The 26,305-nt window shown below is 38.4% G+C and overlaps 1 protein-coding gene across 1 annotated transcript in view; it reads left to right on the top strand.

The window, feature by feature from the left end:
* Hltf (helicase like transcription factor) overlaps nucleotides 1-26,305 on the top strand; it is a 72,609-nt gene that overhangs the window by 14,392 nt on the left and 31,912 nt on the right. The window contains exons 8-13 of the mRNA XM_057756711.1: nucleotides 737-832; nucleotides 4,136-4,205; nucleotides 5,335-5,431; nucleotides 10,690-10,769; nucleotides 11,711-11,797; nucleotides 15,225-15,322. Of these exons, the coding sequence (XP_057612694.1) occupies nucleotides 737-832; nucleotides 4,136-4,205; nucleotides 5,335-5,431; nucleotides 10,690-10,769; nucleotides 11,711-11,797; nucleotides 15,225-15,322 (528 nt within the window). The remainder of the gene's footprint in view (nucleotides 1-736; nucleotides 833-4,135; nucleotides 4,206-5,334; nucleotides 5,432-10,689; nucleotides 10,770-11,710; nucleotides 11,798-15,224; nucleotides 15,323-26,305) is intronic.

Here is a 26,305-nt window from a genome sequence, read left to right as displayed (position 1 = left end):
AATTCATCCTAGACACTTAGTCATTAACAATGACAGTTGTTCATTCTTTCAAGTAAAAATAGTATATGAATATATGCAAATATGCACGTAACAACAATTAATGAAAAAAAGAGGCCATGAATTTGAAAGGAAGATTTGAGCGGAGAAGATGATCTGATTATAATCTCAAAAATGGCTATGTAGCAGTGCCTGAGGACTGACAGTAAGATTCTTCTTTGGCCTCCATACGTATGTATACTCACACATGCACCTACACACACATAAATAATTTTGATCTTGCATTCTCCTGAAAGGGTATGAGGGTACCAGATTTTGGGGACTACTTTAAAATTACTACTTGTATTTCTGTGTTACTAACTATGAATACTACTATTGAAAGTAATGAAAGTGATTGTCATCATCTGCATATTAGAATTTTCATTATCTTTACTCTGAGGTTCAGTTAAAGCTATTGATATTAGTTTCATGATAAAATGATAGTTCAATGTAGAGTGTTCATCATTCAATAAAATGACATTTCTCTGCTGCTTATAGTCAAACATCTAGTAACTTATGTTAGAAGAAAAATGTTTTTAACTAAGTGAAATATTTATTTTTCATTAACAGTTATATTGTTTAATAATCATACATGCTGTGACTTTGACTGATACTATTTTATTACTTTAAAATATGTTTTGAAATGTTTTCTGGATGGATTTTAGAATCTGACCATTTGTCTTTGAAAAATATTTTGAAGGGCAAAACTCTTACTGCTATTGCAGTGATTCTGACCAACTTTGCTGATGGCCAGCCTCTTCTTAGTAACAGAAGTGAGAAGAATCATCCAAGAAAGGTAAAGAAAGTGTGTGCTAGGAAGGCTGCTTTACCATAGACATTTCTATATCATTAAAAGTAGTTGACACCTGATTAGTAATAGCTGATTGTTTTGAGGTGTGATTAATGATTTTTAAACCACTCATAAGTTTTCTTGAGGGATGAATGTTTTTAATCCCAGTACTCAAGGGGCTGAAGCAGATCTCTGAATTTGAGACCAGTCTAGTCTCCAAAGTGAGTTCCAGGTCAGTCAAGGAATACATAGTAAGAGTTTAGTTCAAAACAACAGAAATAAGCCGGGCGGTGGTGGCGCACGCCTTTAATCCCAGCACTTGGGAGGCAGAGGCAGGCGGATCTCTGTGAGTTCGAGACCAGCCTGGTCTAGAAGAGCTAGTTCCAGGACAGGCTCCAAAACCACAGAGAAACCCTGTCTCGAAAAACCAAAAAAAAAAAAAAAAAAAAAAAAAAACAACAGAAATAAAACAAGCAAATTAAAAAACCCCAAATATACAAATAAACAACCAAAAAGAGTATAAGTACCATATTTGTCTTAGTTCTGTTTCTGTGAAGAGCACGATGACCCGGTTTACTTAGCAAAAAACCATATTATAGTTCAGAGGGTTAGTCCATTATCACCATGGTGATCACGGTGGGGAGCATGGAAGTATGCAGGCAGGCATGGCAGTAAAACAGTAGCTGAGAGCTCGTTAGTGCTGGTAGATGGGAGGGAGAGCAAGAGCTAGAGCAAGAGAGTGAGAGAGGGGGGGAGGGGGAGGGAGAGAGACAGAGCAAGAGAGAGGGAGAGAGAGAGGGAGAGGGAGGGAAAGTACAAAAGAGAAATTAGAAATAAACAGTTATTCCAGTTCTCAACTGAAAATCCTCAAAGCCTGAATCAGAAAACAGCACAAAGATGCTTTCTGTATTTTACTTTTCATGTACACTAGTTTTCCTTAGACCTTATTATTTTTAATTTTTTTTACTTTTACTGCTAGGATCTCAGATATATTTATTTGTTTGCTTTTGTGTTGATTTTGCTATGAATACTACTGCTGTATCTATGGGAATAGCTATGGGAATTCCAGAAAAGAGAGTATGGTAAGGCAGCCTAATGGTAGCTCCAGAATCTTGGTTTTAAAATTTAGTGTGGGAGCGTTTTACTCTAATGTCAATCTCATGTCATGAGTTTTTTTTTTCCACACTAACATGTATAATTGAAAGCCTTTTTTGTGTGTGTGTGCATCTGTGTGTTTGTGTTCATTTGGAAAGATTAAGGCCAACTAATTTTTACTTTTTTAGTATAGTGGGAGCTTTTCCTACTTTAAGCAAATATCAGTATGTACAATTAGCTAACTAGGCAGGTTTTTTTTTTTTATTTTTTGTAATGTTTATACAAGATTTTCCTACCTCTCTTCCCACCCAACTTCATATTCTTTCTCTCAAAATGAAACAAAAAACGTAAAAAATGGAACAAGCATGGATTGGTGCAAGAAAAAGAGTAAGAGAAGAAAAAGATACTTAAACAAAACACTGATAAAAGCACATAAAAACATGACGTCCATTTTGTGTTAGCCAGCTGTTTCTGAGCATGGGGCCTGTCCTGCGATGTGGTTTATATACCTAATTTCACTTTCTTGGAATAAACAACTGATTTTCTTTTTCCTAACAGGAATGAATTGCAAACAGTTTCTTATATAGGGTGGGACTTTGTGCCTATTTCCTCCCCCCCATGCTGGGATTCTGTCTGACTCGAATGTGTGCAGGTCTGATGTGTGCTGTCACACTTTCTGAGTTCACAATGTGCATCAGCATTGTGTCTGGAAGATGCTGTTTCCTTGGAGTTATCTGACTCTTAAGTTGTTCTGCCTACTCTTCTACATAGACTCTGACCCTTGAGCTGAGAGGTTTGATAAAAACATCTCTTTGCCTGTTGTGCAACTCTTGGACATCAGAGAAACCACAATCCCTTCCCTGAAAGATAGATGGGTATTATCACAGAACCTTTCTTTTTGAGGCACTAATATTAGTAAAGCCACATTGTCTTCAAGACATTTTTAAGTCTGATATAACAGATATATGCCCTCTAACCTACATGAAAAGTTGTGTGTGTGTGTGTGTGTGTGTGTTTCTCCTGTTTGTTGGGAGCCCTTGATGTGAGTCAGCATATGACTGAGGATCTATATCTTGCTTTTAATGCTATTTGTGTTGGCACTTTCTCTAGCAGTAAACTGCTGTATATAAGCCAAAAAATAAAAGGAATAAAAAAAGAAATAAAAAAACATCTCATTTGGAGCTGAATCCTTCAAAATCTTTCACTTCTGTATGTTTACAAGTTGTATCTGTTTATTACCATCTATTGCAAGAACAAACTTCTCTCCAATGAGAATTGTGGAACACACTGATCTATGAGTGTAGCAGTGTGCCGTTAGGAGTTGTTTTATCGCTGTGTTCATGTGTCAGAATGACAGCAGTAGGTTTTCCCCTTGTCTCAGGTTCTGGGCTACTTCAGCAGTGCCAAGCATGGGTTCTGTTGTTGTAATAAGAGCGGCAGGGCTGCGTCCCCGGCACCCGGCCGCCCGCATGGCTAGCTTATGCCCCGAAATAATTGCACGGAAACTGTATTCTTTTAAACACTGCCTGGCCCATTAGTTCCGGCCTCTTATTGGCTAGCTCTTTCATATTGATCTAACCCATTTCTAATATTCTGTGTAGCCCCACGAGCTGGCTTACCAGGGAGGATCTTAACCTGCGTCTGTCTGGAGTGGGAGAATCATGGCGACTCACTGACTCGGCTTCTTTCTCCCAGCATTCTCTTCTGTTTACTCCACCCACCTAAGAGTTGCCTATCAAATGGGCCTAGGCAGTTTCTTTATTACTTAACCAATGAAACAACAGATAGAAAGATGACCCACCTCCATCATTCTGTCTCATGGAGTAGGTCTTAAATCCAATGTTAAAAAGTGGTTGGTTACTCTAATAACATTTGTACTGTCATTGTACTAGTATATTTTGTAAGTGTGTCATTATTGTAGCTCGCAGTGCTCAAAACTAGATAATAGTGATGATTCCTTTTCTACTCTGCTAGTGTGCATAGATCTTCCAGCTCCACAAACACTAATCATAGGTGTGAAGCTTCTCATCATTTTCAGTTTTTGCGATACTGGTGAAAAAAATTTAAATCTGTGTATATTTTTACCTCTATTTTCATCATTTTTAAAATAGTGAGAAATCTGTCAGAAATCTGTCAGCATTTTTAAGTAGACTTCATTATGTAAAGCAATAAAAAAAACTGATATTCCGTTGAAGAAAATGCCTTTTTACATAGGAACACAAGGACGAGACTGTTAAACTCAGAGGAAGTAATACCAACAACGAGGCCGATGGACTAAGCACAGGTGAGTTTTAATTGTGAATATGGATGTTTTTCTCACCTAAGATAATTCTGTTTTGGGTTTTGTAATATATAAACATTTAGGGTCTATTTTTCTAAAGAATGTTGTGAGGACTGGTAATTAGAAAAGTTTTTGTCAAAGTAACTGATTGGTTATTAGTATAAAACCAGTTAGAAAGGTTAGGGAAAATGTTTTTGAGAGAAAAATTTCTCCAAAGAACAACTTAAAGAAAAGAATAATAATATTTTGTTTTAGAACTTCATTGTATTTGAAAGCTAGAAAGAAATTAGAACCAACTCTGTAATCAAAGAAGGGAAGAGATCTGTGATGTTAGCAGTCATGACCTTTATACTTTAATTTTTGAAGCCAGATTGAAGTAGAGCAAGGCTAAAAATATTGTAGATTAGTGTGAAGAACAATAAAGGATAGAAAACATTCTTTGAGAGTAGAATTGAGTATAATTTTTGCTTTTTTATGGTAAGATATTTGGATATAGGGGTTAGAATAGTCCGTAAGCTTGTGGGAGAAAGTGAGAACTCAAGAATAATTACATAAGTTAGCATTCTTAAGCTTGATAGAATACATAAGCAAGTGGTGGTGGGTGAGAGGTAGGAAAATGGACTTATAATAGATAATGGCATCAAATTTTCATTGAAAATTAATGAAGTGCTCTGGGAAGAAAATGAGTTTGAATTTAGGCCAACAGTAGTGTATTACAGAACCTGGGAGGACTAAACAGTGATAATATATTTGAAAATATAAATTCATATTAGTATTTTATTAGGGTCTATTAGTGTCTTTCTGTTTACCCTTCTCTCCTATGTACATGTGTGTGGGAGTGTGTATGTATATAGTTTTTGTTTTTTTGCTTGTTTTTTTTTAATACAGAAGTAAATTTAGCCTCTGGGTTGGTCACTGACTATGGAAAAAGATATTTTTATTGCTTCATAAAAAATTGAAGGTATATCCCAGTGGGAAAATACTAGTTTAGGAAAAATGCCGAAAGAGTACCAGGAGCTTGAAAGGAGTAAAGTTATTAAAGCTTAATGTTGATTATGGAAAATCTAAGCTTTTTGGAGAGATGGTGCTATTTTAAAACAGCTTATTTACTCTGTGTGTTTCTTTGAAATAGAGTCATTCATATGTGGCGAAGAACCCATTATTTCAGAAGATATTCAGGAGATGAATAAGTTTCTCATATCAGAAGTGTCTAGCTTTTGCCCTAAAAGGTAAAGTGTCGGAGTTTAGCTACATGGCATGTTTGCTACACTCTTCCTCTGCATTCTTGTACGAGAAAGAGATGAGTACTATATTTCAGTTATAGTTTACTTCAAATACATTTCCTAATTGCAGATTACTAAATTACAATGACAGTATAGTGTTATTTTAAAAATGAAACATAATCTTACTCTATAAAAAATAATTTAATTCTTAAATCATGCTGCCAGTCTTTTCCTGCTTTTTATTTTAAAAGTAAAGTAATATTAATCTATACAATAAGTGGTTTATTTTTAACCATCGCTACCACTTTTCCCTTATTTCTTTCTTTTCCTTTCTCTCCTCTCTCTTCCTTTCCTTCCTTCCTCCCTTCCCTTTCTTCCTTTCTTTTTTTTGGGGGGGGGGGGTTCAAGATGGGGTTTCTCTGTGTAGCTTTGGAGCCTGTTCTGGAACTCTCACTGTAGACCAGGTTGACCTCTAACTCACAGAGATCCACCTGCCTCTGTGTTCCAAGTGCTGAGATTAAAGGCAATTGCCACAACTGCCTGGCCACTTGGTGAGGTTTTTTTTTTTTTTGACCTAGATTTTCTTGTGAAACATTAAGAGTCTTCCTTTGACTTTTGGGGATGCAGAAAGGAAAGCTTTTTGAAGGATGTGTTTGGAGGATTTAACACAGCTTTCTTTGCTTTGTTCAAAAAATTATTTGTGGAGCATTAACACAGACTAGAATCTAGGGAGAATTTGGGTAAAAGATACCATTCCTGTTTGATAATACGTTGAATCTGTTGACTTTATAAATTTCATTTACCCTCTCAACTAGGTGTAGGTACCAGACTTTTGTTATATAGTGTTTTCTCCCATCAGTGTACATGGATGTGATTTTGTGTCTAAATCTCTACTAGTAATTTCTCAGCAGCAGTCACAAAATATGGTGTACTTGATGATTCTGTCATTAATTCCCCTCATGAACTGAACTCAAAGCCATTACTTACTAGTTTTCTTTTTATTTAAGTTTTTTTCATTTTATTATTTATTATTACACATAAGTGCATGGCCATTGTATGTCTGTGTGCCACATTCATACCCAGTGCTCAAGGAAGCCAGAAGAAGGCATCTAATCTCTTGGAACTGAAGTTACAGACCTGTATGAACCTCCATGTGTGGGGAATTGAATCTAGGTCTTCTGGAAGACGAGCCAGTGCTCTTAATCTCTGAATTTAGCCTCATTTCCTTCTTATGTAAATGCCAAATCTTAAATCTAAACTAGTCATAAGCCTGTGTAATATAGCACTGTTTCGTAGACTAGATCAGAAAAAAGGAAATAAATATATAACAAGGAAAATATGTACAAACAGCACCCAGAATATGTACTATATAGCCAATACAGACATGCTTACTTTTCAGAATGATAGTATTTTTAGATCTTTTGTATATAGTTACATTTATACTATCTCATTGGTTTTCTTCTTATCCCCATTTTCCAAGTGAGGAAAGAGACATAGTTCAGTGATTTGCATGAAGTCATAACAAGTTACTAATAAAATGAGAATTAGAATCTTGGTAGTCTAATTCCAAAGTCCTTTGTTCTAAAATGCTTACTACACAAGGTTTATGAAATAATCATGTTTTCCCTTTGATAAGAGTTGGATATTTTTCCTCTTATTCAATTTTCAAAGACTCTATCAAGATTTTTTTTATTGGTTTATATTATACATACTGGTAGGCTTCATAAAGGCATTATTTTCAATACCAGATACCTTGGCCATATTCATCCTCCATCTGCTTTTTTTCACCTCCCTCAAATCTCCTTTCTTCCAATATCTTTTTTGCTTTGATATTATATAAATATGTGTGGAGAATTTTGAGTATATATAGCTTTATGTGTCTTTGTTCAATTTAAGTTCCACAAAATGAGCGAAAACATTTACTTGTCTGAGTCTGGCTTATTCTTGGCATTTTCTTGTCATGATTCATTTTTCTTTATGGCTAACACCCTATTGTGTAGATGTAACATGTCTTTCTTTATTAATTTGGCTGTTGATGGGACATCCATACTAGGTGCATTCTTTAGCTCCTGTAAATAACGCAACAGTAAGCACTGATGTGCTTGCATCTCCATAGTGTGTTAACTCAGTCTTTTGGGTATATATGCAGGAGTGGTATACCTGGACCATGCAGTAGTTCTGTTTTTAGCTTTTTGGTGACCCATTATGACTTCAAAAATGGCTACACTAGTTTACAGTCTCAGAACAACATACAGGCTCTCATTTCCCTTGCATCCCCATCAGCATTTATTTGTTTTGTTTTTCCTATCTTTTTTTATAAATTCCTTATTCTTGAGAATTTCATACATGCACACAGTGAAATATACATGCCCCCTTTTTATTCCTTGTGGGAATTGAATTTTCTCCTCAATCTGTCCTTCCTCCTCCTCTTCTTTTCCTCCTCCCCTTCCCCTTCTTCCTCCTCTTGATAAACAACTAAGTCTGGTTAGTACTGCCCATAGGTTCATTGGTATGGGACCATCTATTGGAGGAAGAAAGACCTAACAGTAGCCACAATCTCAAAAAAGAATGGTTCCCTTTCTTCTAGCAATTATCAGCTTCTAGTAGCTCCTCTGAAAGGGTGGGGCCTGGAGAAAATGTCAACCTATGTCAGGGTTTTGACTGTCCTTATTGTGTGCCTGTAACCACAGTTGCAATGAGTTCATGAATTTGATAGCTGTGTCATGTCCTCTCCATCTACCAGCTCATTGTTTTTAGCTCCTCTTTCCCAACATTTCATGAACTTTATTGGAGAATAGGGGATGACGGAAGTCCTTAATCAGGGATATTGGAGCTAACCCTTAGTCTCTTATTTTTAGCACTTTGATCAATTGTAAATGTCTGTATTGACTTCAATCCACTGCAAAAAGAAGTTTCCCTCACTGAGATTAAGAACATCCCAAGACTATAGCTGTAAACAGATAGTTAGAAGGTAATTTGACAATATGCCATTTAGCAAAACAACAATAGGTCCTTTGAACTTCCCAGCCAGAGGCTTTTGATCAAGATTTATATTCCCTCTCCACATCTACCAGTATCCACTAATTCAGCAGGGAGCAATAGGGCTCCTTGAACTCCTCCCCCATGTTGACTGAATATTGAGAGGATTAGTGCAGACACACTGAATCTCTATCTATCTCTCTAAAGCTATTTGTATATGTTCACTTGCAGACTATTTGTAGTCACTTAGTGCATGCAGGTGCAGACTGTCTTAGAGTGGTCACTTGTGTCTGTCTATACAGGTGACTTTCTCTATGTGGTCACATACCTAAGTATAGGTACAGAATATTTCTGAGCCAACACTTGTATGAGTGTAGGTAACCATCCTACCTCTACACTGTTAAATGTTTTCTTTGCTGTTTGGATTGGTGTTTTCTGGTGATAGGAGAAGCTTTGTGATATTAAGCTTCCTATGTTGATTGATCTTTGTTTTGTTTGCCTTGTATCCAGAGGTTGTGCTTTGTGGGCATTGTAACTATAGAAGTATCTGTCAGTCTGTAGACACTAGAAACGGATGTCAGCAGGGTTTCCAGTGGCAGGTGCCCTAGTTAACTTTTTTTTCCATTCAAAACTTTACACTTCCTCCTCTCCTTCCATTCCCCTCCCACTCCCTCACTCACCCTCCTCCCTCTACCTCCCTCCTTAAGAGAGGGCAGGGAATCTTGCCCTGTGGGAAGTCCACCCCCCCCCCCACCACCACCACCATCCAGGCCTAGGAAGCTTTGCATCCAAATAGACTAGGGTCTCAAAAAGCCAGTACATGCAGTAGAAACAAGTCCCAATGCCTTTATCAGTGACTTCTCAGTCAGTCCCCATTGTCAGCCATATTCAGAGAGTCCGGTTTGATCGCATGCTCCTTCAGTCCTGGTCCAGCTGGATTTGGTGAGCTCCCATTAGAACAGGCACACTGTCTCAGTGGGTGGACCAACCCCTCATGGTCCAGACTTCCTTGCTCATCTTCTCCCTCCTTCTGCTCTTCAACTGGACCTTGGGGGCTCAGTCCATTGCTCTGATGAGGGACTTTGTCTCTATCTCCATCCTTCACCGGACGAAGATTCTTTGGTGATATTCGAGATAATCATCAGTGTGAAAGTGGGGTAAGGCCAGTTCAGGCACCCTCTACTCTGCTGCCCAAGGAAGGACCTAGCTGGGGACATCCCTTTGGACACCTGGGATCCCCTCTAGAACCACATGTCCTACTCTTAAAGAACTAGTGAATCTTAGTCTAGTTCATTGTTCAAACCCTATTTCTACTACTTAAGAAATTTCTACACTGTGCTCTTAGTTGGAGTCCCAACCCCCACTGAGTGATTCTTTCCTGGCTGGGTGGCCAGGGAGGAACAAGCTATCGTTCCCCCAACAAAGTGTTTTGCATTTCAGGACTCAGAATAGTCCCCTGACCCTTGTCCTGGGCCATACCGAATGGAGCTTTGCATCTATTTCCACCAAGTTGCTAGCAAAGCAAAGATCTTTTTAAATGACTAGATTGATACCTCTGCTCCAGCCAAATATGAATATGTGCTCCCCTGAACTGTAAATCTTCTCAGTGATGTGTACTTTCTGTAAAGGCTTATTTTTTGTATTGTCTTTCGATTCTGCCTATCTCTGATGATTTGTACAGATGTTATACAAATTGGCTGTACAGATGTCTGCCCTCCTTCCTTTCTTTTTCTTTCCTACATTATCTTGTACTAAGAGTAGGACTGTCTGAAGGTCTGTTTGTCCTAAGCTGGGTCCTCATCCTGTCTAGTTGTTCCCAGTCCTCTGGAGAACAGAGAATGCCCCAGTTGGGACTTGAGTATTTTAGAATCAACTCTGGACATTCCTTTCTGTCCACTCCTGAAGCTAGTGTTTTCCTGTCATCACTCCCCTCACAGGACAAGTGGCTCTAGCAGTCCTTGTTTCACTTCCTTGTGAATTTAACAGTCTGTATGTGGCTGTCATCTGCCATCTCTTTTTGGTTCTAATGTTCCATCAGTGTTTTAGTTGAACTACTGAATACTGAATTCTATGTGAATGACTTTTCAAATGTAATCTTAGTAGTACTAGATTTTACAAATGCATAAGGGGAAAAAAAAACTTTTAGCATATTTGACTTTTGCTTGGCAAATCAGAGACTTTTTTGAAAGAATTTTTATAAAGTGAATTGGAGTTAAACAGTTTCTGTATTGAATGTGTTAAACATATTGCTTTACTACATTTTATTTTGTATCTTTCAATTTCAGAAGAAAAATTTCTATCGAGTACACTGAAAGCAGTGATTTAGAGAAAATTGAAACTAGTGAACTGGCACAGAAAATGAAAGGTAATATGACTTGGTTTGACTCTGTCATATATTCTGATCTCCTAGTGTGTCCAGCTTTTTAAAATTAATTAATTAATTAATTAATATTTTAGATAAGCTAAAAAATGCACAGTCAGATACTAAAAGTAGAGTAAAAGGTAAGTGTATATTACATCACAGTGTTTACATAATCTGCGTGTGAAGATTTTTAAAATGAAGCAATCATTAATTGACATCTTAGTTTGAAAGGTTTTTATCAATAGTATAAAATTTGGCTGCTTTTGAATTCTTCCCTGCATTTGAAGAATTTATCATGTGTTAATGAATTAAGTGATTTAAATTCAACGAATAATTTCAAGTTAAAAATCTAGTGCTGAATATTTAATCCAACTTGAATCAAAACAGTCATTTTCTTCTACTTACAATATCTTGCATAAAACATTGTATTTTTACACAGGTTTGTACAAGCATGTACACACACAAATGCACACACACACACAAGTAATGAACAGGTTTGGAGTTCCTTCTTGGCAACATTCACATTAAGCACATGTAAAAGAATGAGTACTATTTATTTCCTTCATCTTTATGACATCCCTTATTTTCAACTCCTGTTGTCTTTCTGGTTAGCTGAGAAATACATTTGGAAAACAGCTTATCACCATTGGACTGATGTGGAATTTGGCTGCTTCATACTGATATAGCTTTCTTTCCTGAGAGTTGAATCTGTTTGCATTTATCTGTTCCTACTTTCTCTTCTTTTAAGAGAAGTAACTGCTGGGGTGTAATTACATCTTATCTTTGAGCTATAGTCCTACGCTTAGTGTCATAAATGGCATTGTTATTTACCAAATACTATTTTTATTTAATAATATAATCTTCCAAGTTGTAGAATACTGAAGGTGCTTAAGGAGGCAGAGTAAAGAATTTTATGATTCTGTGATTTTTTTTCTTCTTATCAGAATCATCTAAAGTTAAAGAAGATACAACATTTGCTCATGCACTTACTTCATGTGCCCCTGTAACAAAGAAGAAAATGTTGAAAAAGGGTCAGTAAGTCTAGTTTTCCACTCCCCCTACCCTGTTTTGTTCTAGTAAAGGAGCAGAGTCATTTATGATTGATTTAAAGCTTAACTTGGATGAATTTAAAGACCTAAATTTAGTATGATTATGATTTGCTTTTCATTTAAAAATGTCAATAAGCTTTATTATAATTTTTATTTTATTCATAGAAAAACAACATTGATTTATGAATATGGTGGAAAAAGATAGAATGAAGGATGGGTGTCTGAGAGAACTGTATCTCTGTGCCTTGGTTTCCATATACAGCACAAAATCTTATTTCTGTGGCTTATTGAGCAGTCATGGGAATGCAACGAATAAAAGATTTTTGATGTTAAATGATACAAGAAGATGAAGTATGATGACATAAAAGTACGCTTGCATGTAGTCTGTCTAAAAATGGTATATTTTACCCAGAGAGGCTAGGTAACAGGAAGGGCCTAAGGGGGACACTTGGATTTCCCAGGGAAGGGGAAATGGAGGAGATCTGGTTCGACTAGGCGGTAGGTGGGCGTAGGAATTTGAGGGATCGAGTTGGGAGGTGAGCAAAGAGGAGAGTTTTGAGAAAGATGACTGGAAATGGAGGCTTTATGGAGTCCAGTAGAAGCTTGATGCAGAAGAAACTTCCATGAGTCTACAAGAACGGCCCCAGCTAAGACTCCTGGCAGCAGTGGGTACATAGCCTGAATGGGCCATCACCTGTGACAACCCAGGTTGTCATCAGAGAGGCTTCATCCAGTGGCTGAATGGGGCTGATTTATAGACATGAGTCAAACATTGGGCAGAATTTGGGAGTTCTGCTGAGGAGAGGGAGGAGGGATTATATGAGTCAGGGGGGAATCCGGGACATCAGAAACCCCCAGAAACAGCTAGTCTGGCTGATAGGAATTCACAGAATCTGAACAAACAACTAGGGGCCTGCATGGGACCAACACAGGCCCTCTGCATATATTTGACAGTTTTTAGCTTGGTTTGTTTGTCTGTTGGACCCCTGGCAATGGGAGCAGGGCTGTCGTTGGTGCTTTGGGCTGGCTCTTGGGAACCTATTCCTCATGCTGAATTGCCTTGCCCAGCCTGAATACAAGGGGAGGTGCTTGTTCTTAGGGCAGCTTGATATGCAATGTTCTGCTGATGCTCAGGGGAGGCCTACTCCTTTCTGAGAGAATATGGAGGAGGGGGTAGATCAAGGTAGGGGGGTGTGACAGAAAGTAAAGTGGGGGGAGGGAGTGGGAGGAGAGGGAGGGGACGGTATGGTCTGGATGTAAAATAAATTAATTAATAACAAAGGTATGTTTTGAACCTGTATGGATTAGGGGTTAAGAATACATACTACTATTTTAGAGGGCCCAAATTCAGTTCCTAACACAAATGCTTTTAACCCCAACTCCACGGGATATAGCTACTTCTTTCTGACCTCTTCAGGCATACACACACACACACACACACACACACACACACTTACACACATCATATGCACACATATAATGAAACTTAAATCTAGAAAAAATTAGAGAAAAATCCATCCTGAACGTAGGCAGTTCCATTCCATGGGCAGGTTCTGGGCTTAGTAAGGAGAAAGGGAGCTGCACATTTATTTTTCTGTACGTCCTGACTTTGGATGTTGCCGCCTCTATAATGGGCAATATATTCTCAGTTTTAAGGCCAAATAATTTCTTTATTTGCTTTTGTAAGGTATTTTATCACAAAAACTAAGAGAAAATTGGTACTGAGGAATGGTGTTATTACTGTGCTAACCCTGACTGGTTTGTAAGCATTTAGTACTGGTTTATAGAATCAATGTGGAAGGTTTTGAAGCTATGGGCTACATACATTCTTTAGACAAGAGACTAATGGGCCATTTTGGTGGGAATTTGGAAGATCAGAATTCTGAGAGACGTGAGAATAGTAGGGAATTGGCCCATCAGCTTTCAAAGGACTCTCTTGTGAACTGGGCTGGGCTAGCGGCTTTTTGTGTTTTATTCTGGCAAAGAACCTGACTTCATTCAGTCTGTGACTTAACTGTTTGGATGTGGCTGAATTAAAAAGCATTGATTGACTGATTATTTGGCACAGTAATTTTAAGAAAGGGTAACATTTAGGCTGTGCGATGGTTACTGCTCACTGCTCTTACACAGGTTGACAGAGAAAACTGCAAGGGGGCAGAAAAGTAAGACAGACGTGCAGCTTGTCAAGGAAGGAGTAAGAATTTATAGTTGAGGACAGCAGAGATATGGAGAGAGGGACTGTAATTGTTACAGAGATTAACAGCATTGAAGAAGAACTTTGCAGCTGTACTGGGATATGAGAAGTACACAGAGGGCAAGAGCTTACCCATTGAAGGCTTCAGTTTGTAACAGGGCAGGTGAGTTAAAAGGAGAGAGCCAAGACACAATGCCACTGTTCTCTGCTCCACAGCTGCCACCCAGAATAGTGTTACGTCAGGGTCAGCCTTAAAAGTACACGGAAGTGGTTGCAGCTTTGATCCAAGGGATCAAGCTACATTTTGAGCTGACTACGTAACTTGAAAGTGTTGTCCATATGATGCATAAGGAAAGGTTCGTGGAGGCATGACAAGGTTTCAAAAGCTGCTGCGGCTGGAAAGTGTGTGGAAGGGCCAGACATCTTGGAGGGAGATGTGGGAGGCCTGTATGGCCTTGGGTAGAGTGGAAGTTCAAGATGTTGGAGATACTACAACCTTAGGATGTTTGAGAGAAAAGCTATAGGGGCTCACAGTTAAGAAATTTGCCTGAGTTTCACAAGAACCTTTGAAGTATTGAACAGTCCTGGGGCTAGCAGAAAGTCTGTGAGGAATTTTAGAAATGAAATTAAATGCATTTTGAGATGAGCATGAAAGTTCAGGGGCCAGGGTGCAATATTTTGACTTAAAGTGATGTGCTTGTATGTCAAGTTGACAGGAGATGGAATTGTGATAGTTAATCTTTGTCACTTTGCTTGGGGTTAGAATCACCATAAGAATACCCCTGGTTGTGTCTATGAAGGTGTTTCTGGAAAAGTTTAACTGTAGAAGGACAACTGATTGAATTGTCCGGTTATAGTCCTCTGATATTTCCTGATAAATAATTACTGCTTAATTATTGGCTATCTATCTATCTATCTATCTATCTATCTATCTATCTATCTATCTATCTATCTATCTATCTATCTATCTATCTATCGTGACAGGGTTTCTCTGTGTAGCTTTGGATGCCCTGGAACTCCCTCTGTAGACCAGGCTGCCCCCAAATCATAGAGATCTGTCTGCCTCCTCCCCCTCCCACACCCCGTGCCTATTTTCTCTTTTTCAGTTCTTCTGGATTTCTGTCTTCATAGATGATGATTGTTAGGACTGTATTTAGATGAATACCTCAGTATTTAAGAAAACAGGTAAAATCTACCAACTCCTTGTTCTTTTAGGAGCATCTGTGATGGAGGGGTTAAAGAAATGTGACACTGGAGAGAGGTCAAGAGCAACACTGATCATCTGTCCACTTTCTGTGCTGAGCAATTGGATTGTAAGTCTAATGCCTGTCTGCTTAAAGTGGGATATCATATTTGTCTGTAAGAAAGGATTGTTGGGAATACATATGACCTTCATTTCACTTTATATCTGTTAAGTGAATTATGTTTGCTGAACTGAGTGCTTTTTCTATCAAGGCTTGTATGAGTAACTTACTAATTGCTAATGTAGACTTTGACTTGCACTTCTGTTCCTTCCATTCTTGTTCCAAGAGGAACATGTTTCTAATTTAATACTCCTATCATATTTAAAAGTTGAATTTGGAAATTGTGAGAATTACACTAATAGAAACCTGTAATATAAAACAATGCATAGCATCACTTGTGTTCCTGTCTGCTTGGTTTGGTCTGAATTTCTTTTCACAGATTTTTCTCACTTGATCCTCACCATTTTCAGTTTCCAGGTGGCCAACCTGAGAGGTCGAACAACTTGACTAAGACCATTCGGTCAAGTGCGCCAGAGAGCTCAGTGTGGAAACATTTTGACCCCAGAGTTTCTTGTGTTGAGGCTAAAAAAAAACCAGAAAGGCATGTTTTTTCTCCCAGCAGATTGTTTTCCTTTTTAAGAACATTTCATTGGAATAGGATCTTTGTATGTTACTTTTAAGAAGCATCCTGTTTTTATGTCCTTGTTTCATTTTATAATGAAATAGGATCATTTTGGAAGCATGTGAATGTAAATATCACCGAGTGTGAGCTTTCATTCTTGCTTTCTTCAAGGTATCTGTCTCCTGTTCTGCCCTATCTCAGGAAGAGGAAGTCCTGCTCTTCATAAGGCAATTGCTTTAATTTGTCTTATTCCATTTTCCCCACTTCATTTCTCTGTTCTTTTCCACCATCTCTTGGTTATTCACTCCAGGTTTTTCATGAAAAATATTCAGGTCTTCATTTTATATACTTTCTTTTGATTGTGTCTCACCTCGAAATTATTGCATTCCTTCCCTGTTATAGATAAGCTCTTGGAGGTTGATGTCTTCTTTGTGCTCTTACTCACTGCATTGGCTTCTGCTTCCAGTTGTCAGAATTGCATTGGGATATCCCAGGTGACTCATCATACCTACTCTCTTCTTTTTGATATTATATTCCTCTTTTCTTCTTAATATATATATTTTTTCTTGATTACTTCTTAGGCATTGACTTAATGCATTTCTTCTTCACATTATGTTCTGTTCCCCTCTACAGCATGACATCATTTTGTTTTGGTTTATTTATTTTAAAATAAATTATTCTTTCTCTTGACTATCTGATGCTGTGAATACCATTGGTTAATAAAGAAACTGGCTTGGCCTTGTAGGGTAGAGTAGAGCTAGGTGGGGATAGCTAAACTGCATGCTGGGAGAAAGAAGGTGGAGTTGGAGAAGCTATGGAGCCACCGCTAGAGACAGACATGCTGAAACCTTACCTGTAGGCCATGAGTCTCATGGTAAAATATAAAATAATGGAGATGGGTTAATTTTAGATATAAGAGCTAGCTAGCAATACACTTAAGTAATTGGTCAAGCAGTGATTTAATTAATACAGTTTCTGTGTGATTATTTTGGGAGTCTGAGAAGCTGGGAAACAAACAATTTATGTATCATTTTTCTCTTGAGGCATATGGGTTGTGGTATTTTTTCCCCCTCTCTATTATTGTTCCAGTAAAACTATGGTCTTTTAGATGTGTGGTTTGCCTTGGCAAGAGCTGTAAGTGCATGCTTATAATAATCATATAGAACAGTGTTTGTCAACTTTCCTAATGCTGTGACTCTTCAATCACAAAATTATTTTTGCTGCTACTTCATAACTGTAATTTTGATATTGTTATGAATCATAATATATTTTCCAATGGTCTCAAGTGACCGCTGAGAAAGGGTCATTCAATTCCCAAAGGGGTCATAACCCCCAAATTGAGAGCTTTCTTTCATTCTGAGTTTTATTCTTTTCATAAATATATATTGTTCCATTTCATTGCCACCCATTTGTTTCAGATTTGTAATTAAAAATTCATTCTCAAATTGAATTTCTTCTCTACCAGGTTATAAAAAATATTCTCTATGTTTTTATCTTTATTTCAGATTCTCCCTAAGTTTGCATATTTTGGCTTTTCTATTTTATGTGTATTTCTTTAGTTTATTTAATCTGTTGTTGAGTCTCATTTGCTATGGAAACTCCCTTTGGGGAAACCTTTGTCCCCCATTGTTGTATGTTCTTGAGCTTCATTTTTTTCCCCTCATGCTGGAGAGTACTTTGCACTTTTTAAAATGGAGTCACTGTGTATAGAAAGCATTGCGAATTTCAGGTAGCACTTCACCCCATTTCCATCCTGAGCTCTGCTATTCTTTGTCTTCTGGGTCTCATCCTCTTTGTTCTTCTGACTTTCTGACCGCCACTGCTTGGCTTCTGACTACATGTACAGTTGTTCTTAGGAGCTCTGGAGTTAATTATAAAAAAACTTAATGAGATTCTTATTTACTCAGGAAGACCCAAGAATTACCGGAGTGCAGTCATCTTTGTTTTACTCTTTTCTCCACTGGAGTACTATAACCTTAACTTAGAAAAAGCATAGTGTGGTTCTTTATTGTTGGCAGGCTCAGTCCCCGAGCACTTTGTTTTTCTTATTGTACACGTTCTCTTTAAAGATACTTAAAGACATCTTCCTAGGTACATGTGTTATCTAACTGTAACTTCATTTTTTTTTTAGAGTATCAATGTATTTTTTTTAATTAATTAATTTATTTATTTATTAAAGATTTCTGCCTCCTCCCCGCCACTGCCTCCCATTTCCCTCCCCCTCCACCAATAAAGTCCCCCTCCCTTATCAGCCCTAAGAGCAATCAGGGTTCTCTGCCTTGTGGGAAGTCCAAGGACCACCCACCTCCATCCAGGTCTAGTAAGGTGAGCATCCAAACTGCCTAGGCTCCCACAAAGCCAGTATGTGCAGTAGGATCAAAAACCCATTGCCATTGTTCTTGAGTTCTCAGTAGTCCTAATTGTCCACTATGTTCAGTGAGTCCGGTTTTATCCCATGCTTTTTCAGACCCAGTCCAGCTGGCCTTGGTGAGTTCCCGAAAGAACATCCCCATTGTCTCAGTGTGTGGGTGCACCCCTCGCGGTCCTGAGTTCCTTGCTCGTGCTCTCTCTCCTTCTGCTCCTGATTTGGACCTTGAGATTTCAGTCCGGTGCTCCAATGTGAGTCTCTGTCTCTGTCTCCTTTCATCGCCTGATGAAGGTTAATATTCAGGAAGATGCCTATATGTTTTTCTTTGGGTTCACCTTCTTATTTAGCTTATCTAGGATCACGAATTATAGGCTCAATGTCCTTTATTTATGGCTAGAAACCAAATATGAGTGAGTACATCCCATGTTCTTCTTTTTGGGTCTGCCTTACCTCACTCAGGATAGTGTTTTCTATTTCTGTCCATTTGCATGCAAAATTCAAGAGGTCATTGTTTTTTACTGCTGAGTAGTACTCTAATATGTATATATTCCATACTTTCTTCATCCATTCTTCCATTGAAGGGCATCTAGCTTGTTTCCAGGTTCTGGCCATTACAAACAATGCTGCTATGAACATAGTTGAGCATATACTTTTGTTGTATGATAGGGCATCTCTTGGGTATATTCCTAAGAGTGGTATTGCTGGGTCCAGGGGTAGGTTGATCCCGAATTTCCTGAGAAACCACAACACTGCTTTCCAAAGTGGTTGCACAAGTTTGCATTCCCACCAGCAATGGATGAGTGTACCCCTTTCTCCACAACCTCTCCAGCAAAGGCTATCATTGGTGTTTTTTATTTTAGCCATTCTGACAGGTGTAAGATGGTATCTTAATGTTGTCTTGATTTGCATTTCCCTGATCGCTAAGGAAGTTGAGCATGACCTTAAGTGTCTTTTGGCCATTTGAATTTCTTCTGTTGAGAATTCTCTGTTCAGCTCAGTGCCCCTTTTATGACTGGGTTGATTAGCCTTTATGGTCTAGTTTCTTGAGTTCTTTATAGATTTTGGGGTTGGTGAAGATCTTCTCCTAGTCAGTGGGTTGCCTTTTTGTCTTAGTGACAGTGTCCTTTGCTTTACAGAAGCTTCTCAGTCTCAGGAGGTCCCATTTATTCAATGATGTCCTTAGTGTTTGTGCTGCTGGGGTTATACGTAGGAAGTGGTCACCTGTGCCCATGTGTTGTAGAGTACTCCCCACTTTCTCTTCTATCAGGTTCAGGGTGTTCAGACTGATATTGAGGTCTTTAATCCATTTGGATTTGAGTTTTGTGCATGGTGATAGATATGGATCTATTTTCATTCTTTTACAGATTGACATCCAGTTTTGCGAGCACAATTTGTTGAAGATGCTCTCTTTTTTCCATTGTATACTTTCAGCTCCTTTGTTGAAAATCAGGTGTTCATAAGTTTGTGGGCTAAAGTCCGGGTCCTCTATTCGATTCCATTGGTCAACTTCTCTGTTTTTATGCCAATACCAAGCTGTTTTCAATACTGTAGCTCTGTAATAGAGTTTGAAGTCAGGGATGGTAATGCCTCCAGACGATCCTTTATTGTGTAAGATTGTTTTGGCTAACCTGGGTTTTTTGTTTTTCCATATAAAGTTGATTATTGTCTTCTCAAGGTCTGTGAAGAATTTTGATGGGATTTTGATGGGGATTGCATTGAATCTATAGATTGCTTTTGGTAGAATTGCCATTTTTACTATGTTGATCCTCCCAGTCCAAGAGCAAGGGATCCTTCCATTTTCTGGCGTCCTCTTCAATTTCTTTCTTCAAAGACTTAAACTTAAAATTCTTGTCAAATAGATCTTTCACTTTCTTGGTCAGAGTTACCCCAAGATATTTTATGCTGTTTGTGGCTATCGTGAAAGGTGATTCTTCTCTGATTTCTCTCTCTGCTTCCTTATCCTTAGTGTATAGGAAGGCAACTGATTTTTTGGAGTTGATCTTGTGTCCTGCCACATTTAAAGGTGTTTATCAGCTGTAGGAGTTCTTTGGTAGAGTTTTTGGGGTCGCTTATGTATACTATCATATCATCTGCAAATAACGACAGCTTAACTTCTTCCTTTCCAATATGAATCACTTTGATCTCCTTATGTTGTCTTCTTGCTATTGCTAGAACTTCAAGCACTATATTGAGGAGGTATGGAGAGAGTGGACAGCCTTGTCATGTTCCTGATTTTAGTGGGATGGCTTTGAGTTTTTCTCCGTTTAATTTAATGTTAGCTGTCGGCTTGCTGTAAATAGCTTTTATTATATTTAGTTATGACCCTTGTATCCCTAATCTCTCCAAGACCTTTATCATAAAAAGGTGTTGAATTTTGTCAAATGTTTTATCAGCATCTAATGAAATGATCATATGGTTTTTTTCTTTCAGTTTATTTATATGGTGGATTACATTGATAGATTTGCGTATGTTGAACCAGCCCTGCATCTCTAGGGTGAAGCCTACTTGATCATAATGGATAATTTTTCTAATGTGTTCTTTGGTCGTTTGCCAGTATTTTATTGAGGATTTTTGCGTCGATGTTCATGAGTGAGATAGGCCTGTAATTCTCTTTGTTGGTTGATTCTTTGTGTGGTTTTGGTATCACAGTAACTGTAGCTTCACAGAAGTAATTTGGCAATGACTCTTCTGTTTCTATATTGTGAACATTAAGGAGTATAGGTATTAGGTCTTCTTGGAAGTTCTGGTAGAATTCTGCATTGAAACTATCTGGTCCTGGGCTTTTTTTTGGAAGGGAGATTTTGATAACAGTTTCTAATTCTTGTGCAACTATTTAGATCATTCACGTGGTCTTGGTTTAGGTTTGGTATATGGTACTTATCTAAAAAAATTATCATTTCTTTTGCATTTTCCAGTTTTGTGGCATACAGGCTTTTGTAGTAAGATCTAATGATTCTCTGAATTTCCTCTGTGTCTGTGGTTATGTTCCCCTTTTCATTTCTGATCTTATTTATTTGCGTGTTCTCTCTCTGTCGTTTAATTAGTTTGGATAAGGGTTTGTCAATCTAGTTGATTTTCTCCAAGAACCAGCTTTTTGTTTCATTGATTCTTTGGACTGTTTTCTGTGTTTCTATTTTGTTGATTTCAGCCCTCGGTTTGATTATTTCCAGTCTTCTACTCCTCCTAGGTGAGTCTGCTTCTTTTTTTTCTAGAGCTTTCAGGTGGGCTGTTAAGTCCCCAATGTATGCTTTCTCTGTTTTCTTTACTTATTTATTTATTTTTATTCTTTTTTAATTAAAATTTCCACCTGCTCCCCATTTCCCATTTCCCTCCCCTCCTCCCAAATATTGCCCTCCCCCCACTTCCCTCCCCCTATCCCCACTCCTCTTCTCCTCCCCCCACTCCATTCCCCCTCCCTCTCGATACTGAAGAGCAGTCCAATTTCCCTGCCCTGCGGGAAGACCAAGGTCCTTCTATCTACGTCCAGAAAGGTGAGCTTCCAAACAGGCTAAGCTCCCACAAAGCCAGTTCATGTATTAGGATCGAAACCTAGTGCCATTGTCCTTGGCTTCTCATCAGTCTTCATTGACCGCCATGCTCAGAGAGTCCGGAATCAACCCATGCTTATTCAGTCCCAGACCAGCTGGCCTTGGTGGGCTCCCAATAAATCAGTTCCACTGTCACAGTGGGTGGGTGCATCCCTCGTGGTCCTGATTTTTTGCTCATGTTCTCCCTCCTTCTGGTCCTCATTTGGACCTTAAGAGCTCAGACCGTTGCTCCAAATTGAGACTCTGTCTCTACCTCGATCCATCGCCAGATGAAGGTTCTAAGGTGATATGCAAGATATTCATCAGTATAGGATAGGGTCATTTCAGGTTCCTCTCCTTAGTTGCCCAAGGTACCAGCTGGGGACATATTCCTGGACACCTGCGAACCCCTCAAGAGTCAAGTCTCTTGCCAACCCTAAGATGGCTCCCTTAGATAGGATATATACTTCGCTGCTCCCGTATCCATCCTTCCTATATCCCAACCATCCCAATCCTCCGAGCTCCTCCCATCCTCCCCTTCTCATATTTCTCATCCCATTTCCCCTTTGCCCCATGCCACCTCACCCGCAAGTTCCCAGTTTTTGCCCTGGAATCTTGTCTACTTCACCCTCTCCATGCGGATGACTATATGATTTTCTTTGGGTTCACTTTCTTATTTAGCTTCTATAGGATCACACATTATATGCTTAATGTCTTTTATTTTATGGCTAGAAACCGATTATGAGTGAGTACATCCCATGTTCCTCTTTTTGAGTCTGGGATACCTCACTCAGGATAGTGTTTTCTATTTCCATCCATTTGCACGCAAAATTCGAGAAGTCATTGTTTTTTACTGCTGAGTAGTACTCTAATATGTATATATTCCACACTTTCTTCATCCATTCCTCCATTGAAGGGCATCTAGGTTGTTTCCAGGTTTTGGCTATTACAAACAATGCTGCTATGAACATAGTTGAACAGATACTTTTGTCATTTGATGTGGCATCTCTTGGGTATATTCCCAATAGTGGTATTACTGGATCTTGGGGTAGGTTGATCCCAAATTTCCTGAGAAATCGCCACACTGATTTCCAAAGTGGTTGCACAAGTTTGCATTCCCACCAGCAATGAATGAGTGTGCCTCTTTCTCCACAACCTCTCCAGCAAAGGCTATCATTGGTGTTCTTGATTTTAGCCATTCTGACAGGTGTAAGATGGTATCTCAAAGTTGTTTTAATTTGCATTTCCCTTATCGCTAAGGAGGTTGAGCATGACCTTAGGTGTCTTTTGGCCATTTGAATTTCTTCTGTTGAGAATTCTCTGTTCAGATCAGTGCCCCATTTTTTTATTGGGTTCATTAGCATTTTAAAGTTTAGTTTCTTGAGTTCTTTATATATTTTGGTGATCAGACCTTTGTCTGTTGCAGGGTTGGTGAAGATCTTCTCCCAGTCAGTGGGTTGCCTTTTTGTCTTAGTGACAGTGTCCTTTGCTTTACAGAAGCTACTCAGTTTCAGGAGGTCCCATTTATTCAATGTTGCCCTTAATGTCTGTGCTGCTGGGGATAAACGTAGGAAGTGATCTCCTGTACCCATATGTTGTAGAGTACTTCCCACTTTTTCTTCTATCAGGTTCAGTGTGTTCAGACTAATATTGAGGTCTTTAATCCATTTGGACTTGAGTTTTGTGCATGGTGATAGATATGGATCTATTTTCATTCTTCTACACGTTGACAACCAGTTCTGCCAGCACCATTTGTTGAAGATGCTTTCTTTTTTCCATTGAATACTTTTAGCTCCTTTATCAAAAATTAGGTGTTCATAAGTTTGTGGGTTAAAATCAGGGTCTTCTACTCGGTTCCATTGGTCGACTTCTCTGTTTTTATGCCAATACCAAACTGTTTTCAATACTGAGGCTCTGTAATAGAGTTTGAGGTCAGGGATGGTAATGCCTCCAGACGATCCTTTATTATATAAGATTGTTTTGGCTATCCTGGGTTTTTTGTTTCTCCATATAAAGTTGATTATTGTCCTCTCAAGATCTGTGAAGAATTTTGATGGGATTTTGATGGGGATTGCATTGAATCTATAAATTGCCCTTGGTAGAATTGCCATTTTTACTATGTTGATCCTCCCTATCCAAGAGCAAGGGCGATCCTTCCATTTTCTGGTATCCTCCTCAATTTCTTTCTTCATTGACTTAAAGTTCTTGTCAAATAGATCCTTTACTTCCTTGGTTAGGGTTACCCCAAGATATTTTATGCTATTTGTGGCTATCGTGAAGGGTGATGCTTCTCTGATTTCCATCTCTGCTTCCTTATCCTTTGTGTATAGGAGGGCAACTGATTTTTTGGAATTGATCTTGTATCCTGCAACGCTACTAAAGGTGTTTATCAGCTGAAGGAGTTCTTTGCTGGAGTTTTTGGGGTCGCTTATGTACACTATCATATCGTCTGCAAATAATGAAAGTTTAACTTCTTCCTTTCCGATTTGAATCCCTTTGATCCCCTTATGTTGTCTTATTGCTATTGCTAGAATTTCAAGCACTATATTAAAGAGGTATGGAGAGAGTGGACAACCTTGTCGTGTTCCTGATTTTAGTGGAATAGCTTTGAGTTTCTCTCCATTTAATTTGATGTTAGCTGACGGCTTGCTATAAATAGCTTTTATTATAGTTAGGAACGACCCTTGTATTCCTAATCTCTCTAAGACCTTTATCATAAAGGGATGTTGAATTTTGTCAAATGCTTTTTCAGCATCTAGTGAAATGATCATATGGTTTTTTTCTTTCAGTTTATTTATATGATGGATTACATTGATAGATTTTCGTATGTTGAACCAGCCCTGCATCTCTGGGATGAAGCCTACTTGATCATAATGGATAATTTTTCTGATGTGTTCTTGGATTCGGTTTGCCAGTATTTTATTGAGTATTTTTGCGTCGATGTTCATGAGTGAGATTGGCCTGTAGTTCTCTTTCTTGGTTGTGTCTTTGTGTGGTTTTGGTATCAGAGTAACTTCAGCTTCATAAAAGGAATTTGGCAATGACTTCTCTGTTTCAATATTGTGAAATACATTAAGGAGTATAGGTATTAGGTCTTCTTGGAAGTTCTGGTAGAATTCTGCATTGAAGCCATCTGGACCTGGGCTTTTTTTGGTGGGGAGGTTTTTTATAACAACTTCTAATTCTTCGCGACTAACAGGTCTATTTAGATTGTTCACCTGGTCCTGGTTTAACTTTGGTATATGGTACTTATCTAAAAAAGTGTCCATTTCTATAACATTTTCCAATTTTGTGGCATACAGATTTTTGTAGTAAGATCTAATGATTCTCTGAATTTCCTCTGAGTCTGTGGTTATGTCTCCCTTTTCGTTTCTGATTTTGTTAATTTGCGTATTCTCTCTCCGCCGTTTGATTAGTTTGGATAGGGGTTTATCAATCTTATTGATTTTCTCCATGAACCAGCTTTTTGTTTCATTGATTCTTTGGATTGTTTTCTGTGTTTCTATTTTGTTGATTTCAGCCCTCAATTTGATTATTTCCAGTCTTCTACTTCTCCTAGGTGAGTCTGCTTCTTTTTTTTCTAAAGCTTTCAGGTGGGCTATTAAGTCTCCAATGTGTGCTTTCTCCGTTTTCTTTAAGTGGGCACTTAATGCTATGAATTTTCCTCTTAGCACTGCTTTCATAGTGTCCCATAGGTTTGAGTATGTTGAGTCTTCGTTTTCATTGAATTCAAGAAAGACTTTAATTTCTTTCTTTATTTCTTCCTTGATCCAGGTGAGGTTCAGTAGTTGACTGTCCAGTTTCCATGAGTTCATAGGCTTTCTGGGGATAGCATTGTTGTTGAATTCTAACTTTAATCCATGGTGATCTGATAAGACACAGGTGGTTACCGATATTTTTTTGTAACTGTGTAAGTTTGCTTTGTTACCGAGTATGTGGTCTATTTTCGAGAAGGTTCCATGAGCTGCAGAGAAGAAGGTATATTCTTTCCTATTTGGGTGGAATGTTCTATAGATGTCTGTTAAGTCCATTTGATTCATTACCTCCCTTAATCCTCTTATTTCTCTGTTAGGTTTCTGTTTGATTGACCTGTCCGTTGGTGAGAGAGGAGTGTTGAAATCTCCTATTATTAGTGTGTGTGGTTTGATGACTGCCTTGAGTTTTAGTAACGTTTCTTTTACATAAGTGGGTGCTTTTATATTAGGGGCATATATATTCAGGATTGAGATTTCATCCTGGTGAATTGTTCCTGTTATGAGTAAAAAATGTCCATCTCCATCTCTTTTGATTGATTTTAGTTTGAAGTCAACTTTCTTAGAAATTAGTATGGCCACACCTGCTTGTTTCTTAGGTCCGTTTGCTTGATAAACCTTTTCCCAGCCCTTTACTCTGAGTAGATGTCTGTCTTTGTGGTTGAGGTGTGTTTCTTGTAAGCAGCAGAATGTTGGATCCTGTTTTCGTATCCAATCTCTTAGCCTGTGCCTCTTTATAGGTGAGTCCATTGATATTAAGTGATATTAATGACCAGTGGTTGT

Source organism: Chionomys nivalis, chromosome 24 (assembly GCF_950005125.1).
Source record: "Chionomys nivalis chromosome 24, mChiNiv1.1, whole genome shotgun sequence".
Lineage (NCBI taxonomy): Eukaryota > Metazoa > Chordata > Mammalia > Rodentia > Cricetidae > Chionomys > Chionomys nivalis.
The sequence above is the reverse complement of the archived record's forward strand: the minus strand, read 5'-3'. Positions and strand labels throughout refer to the sequence as shown.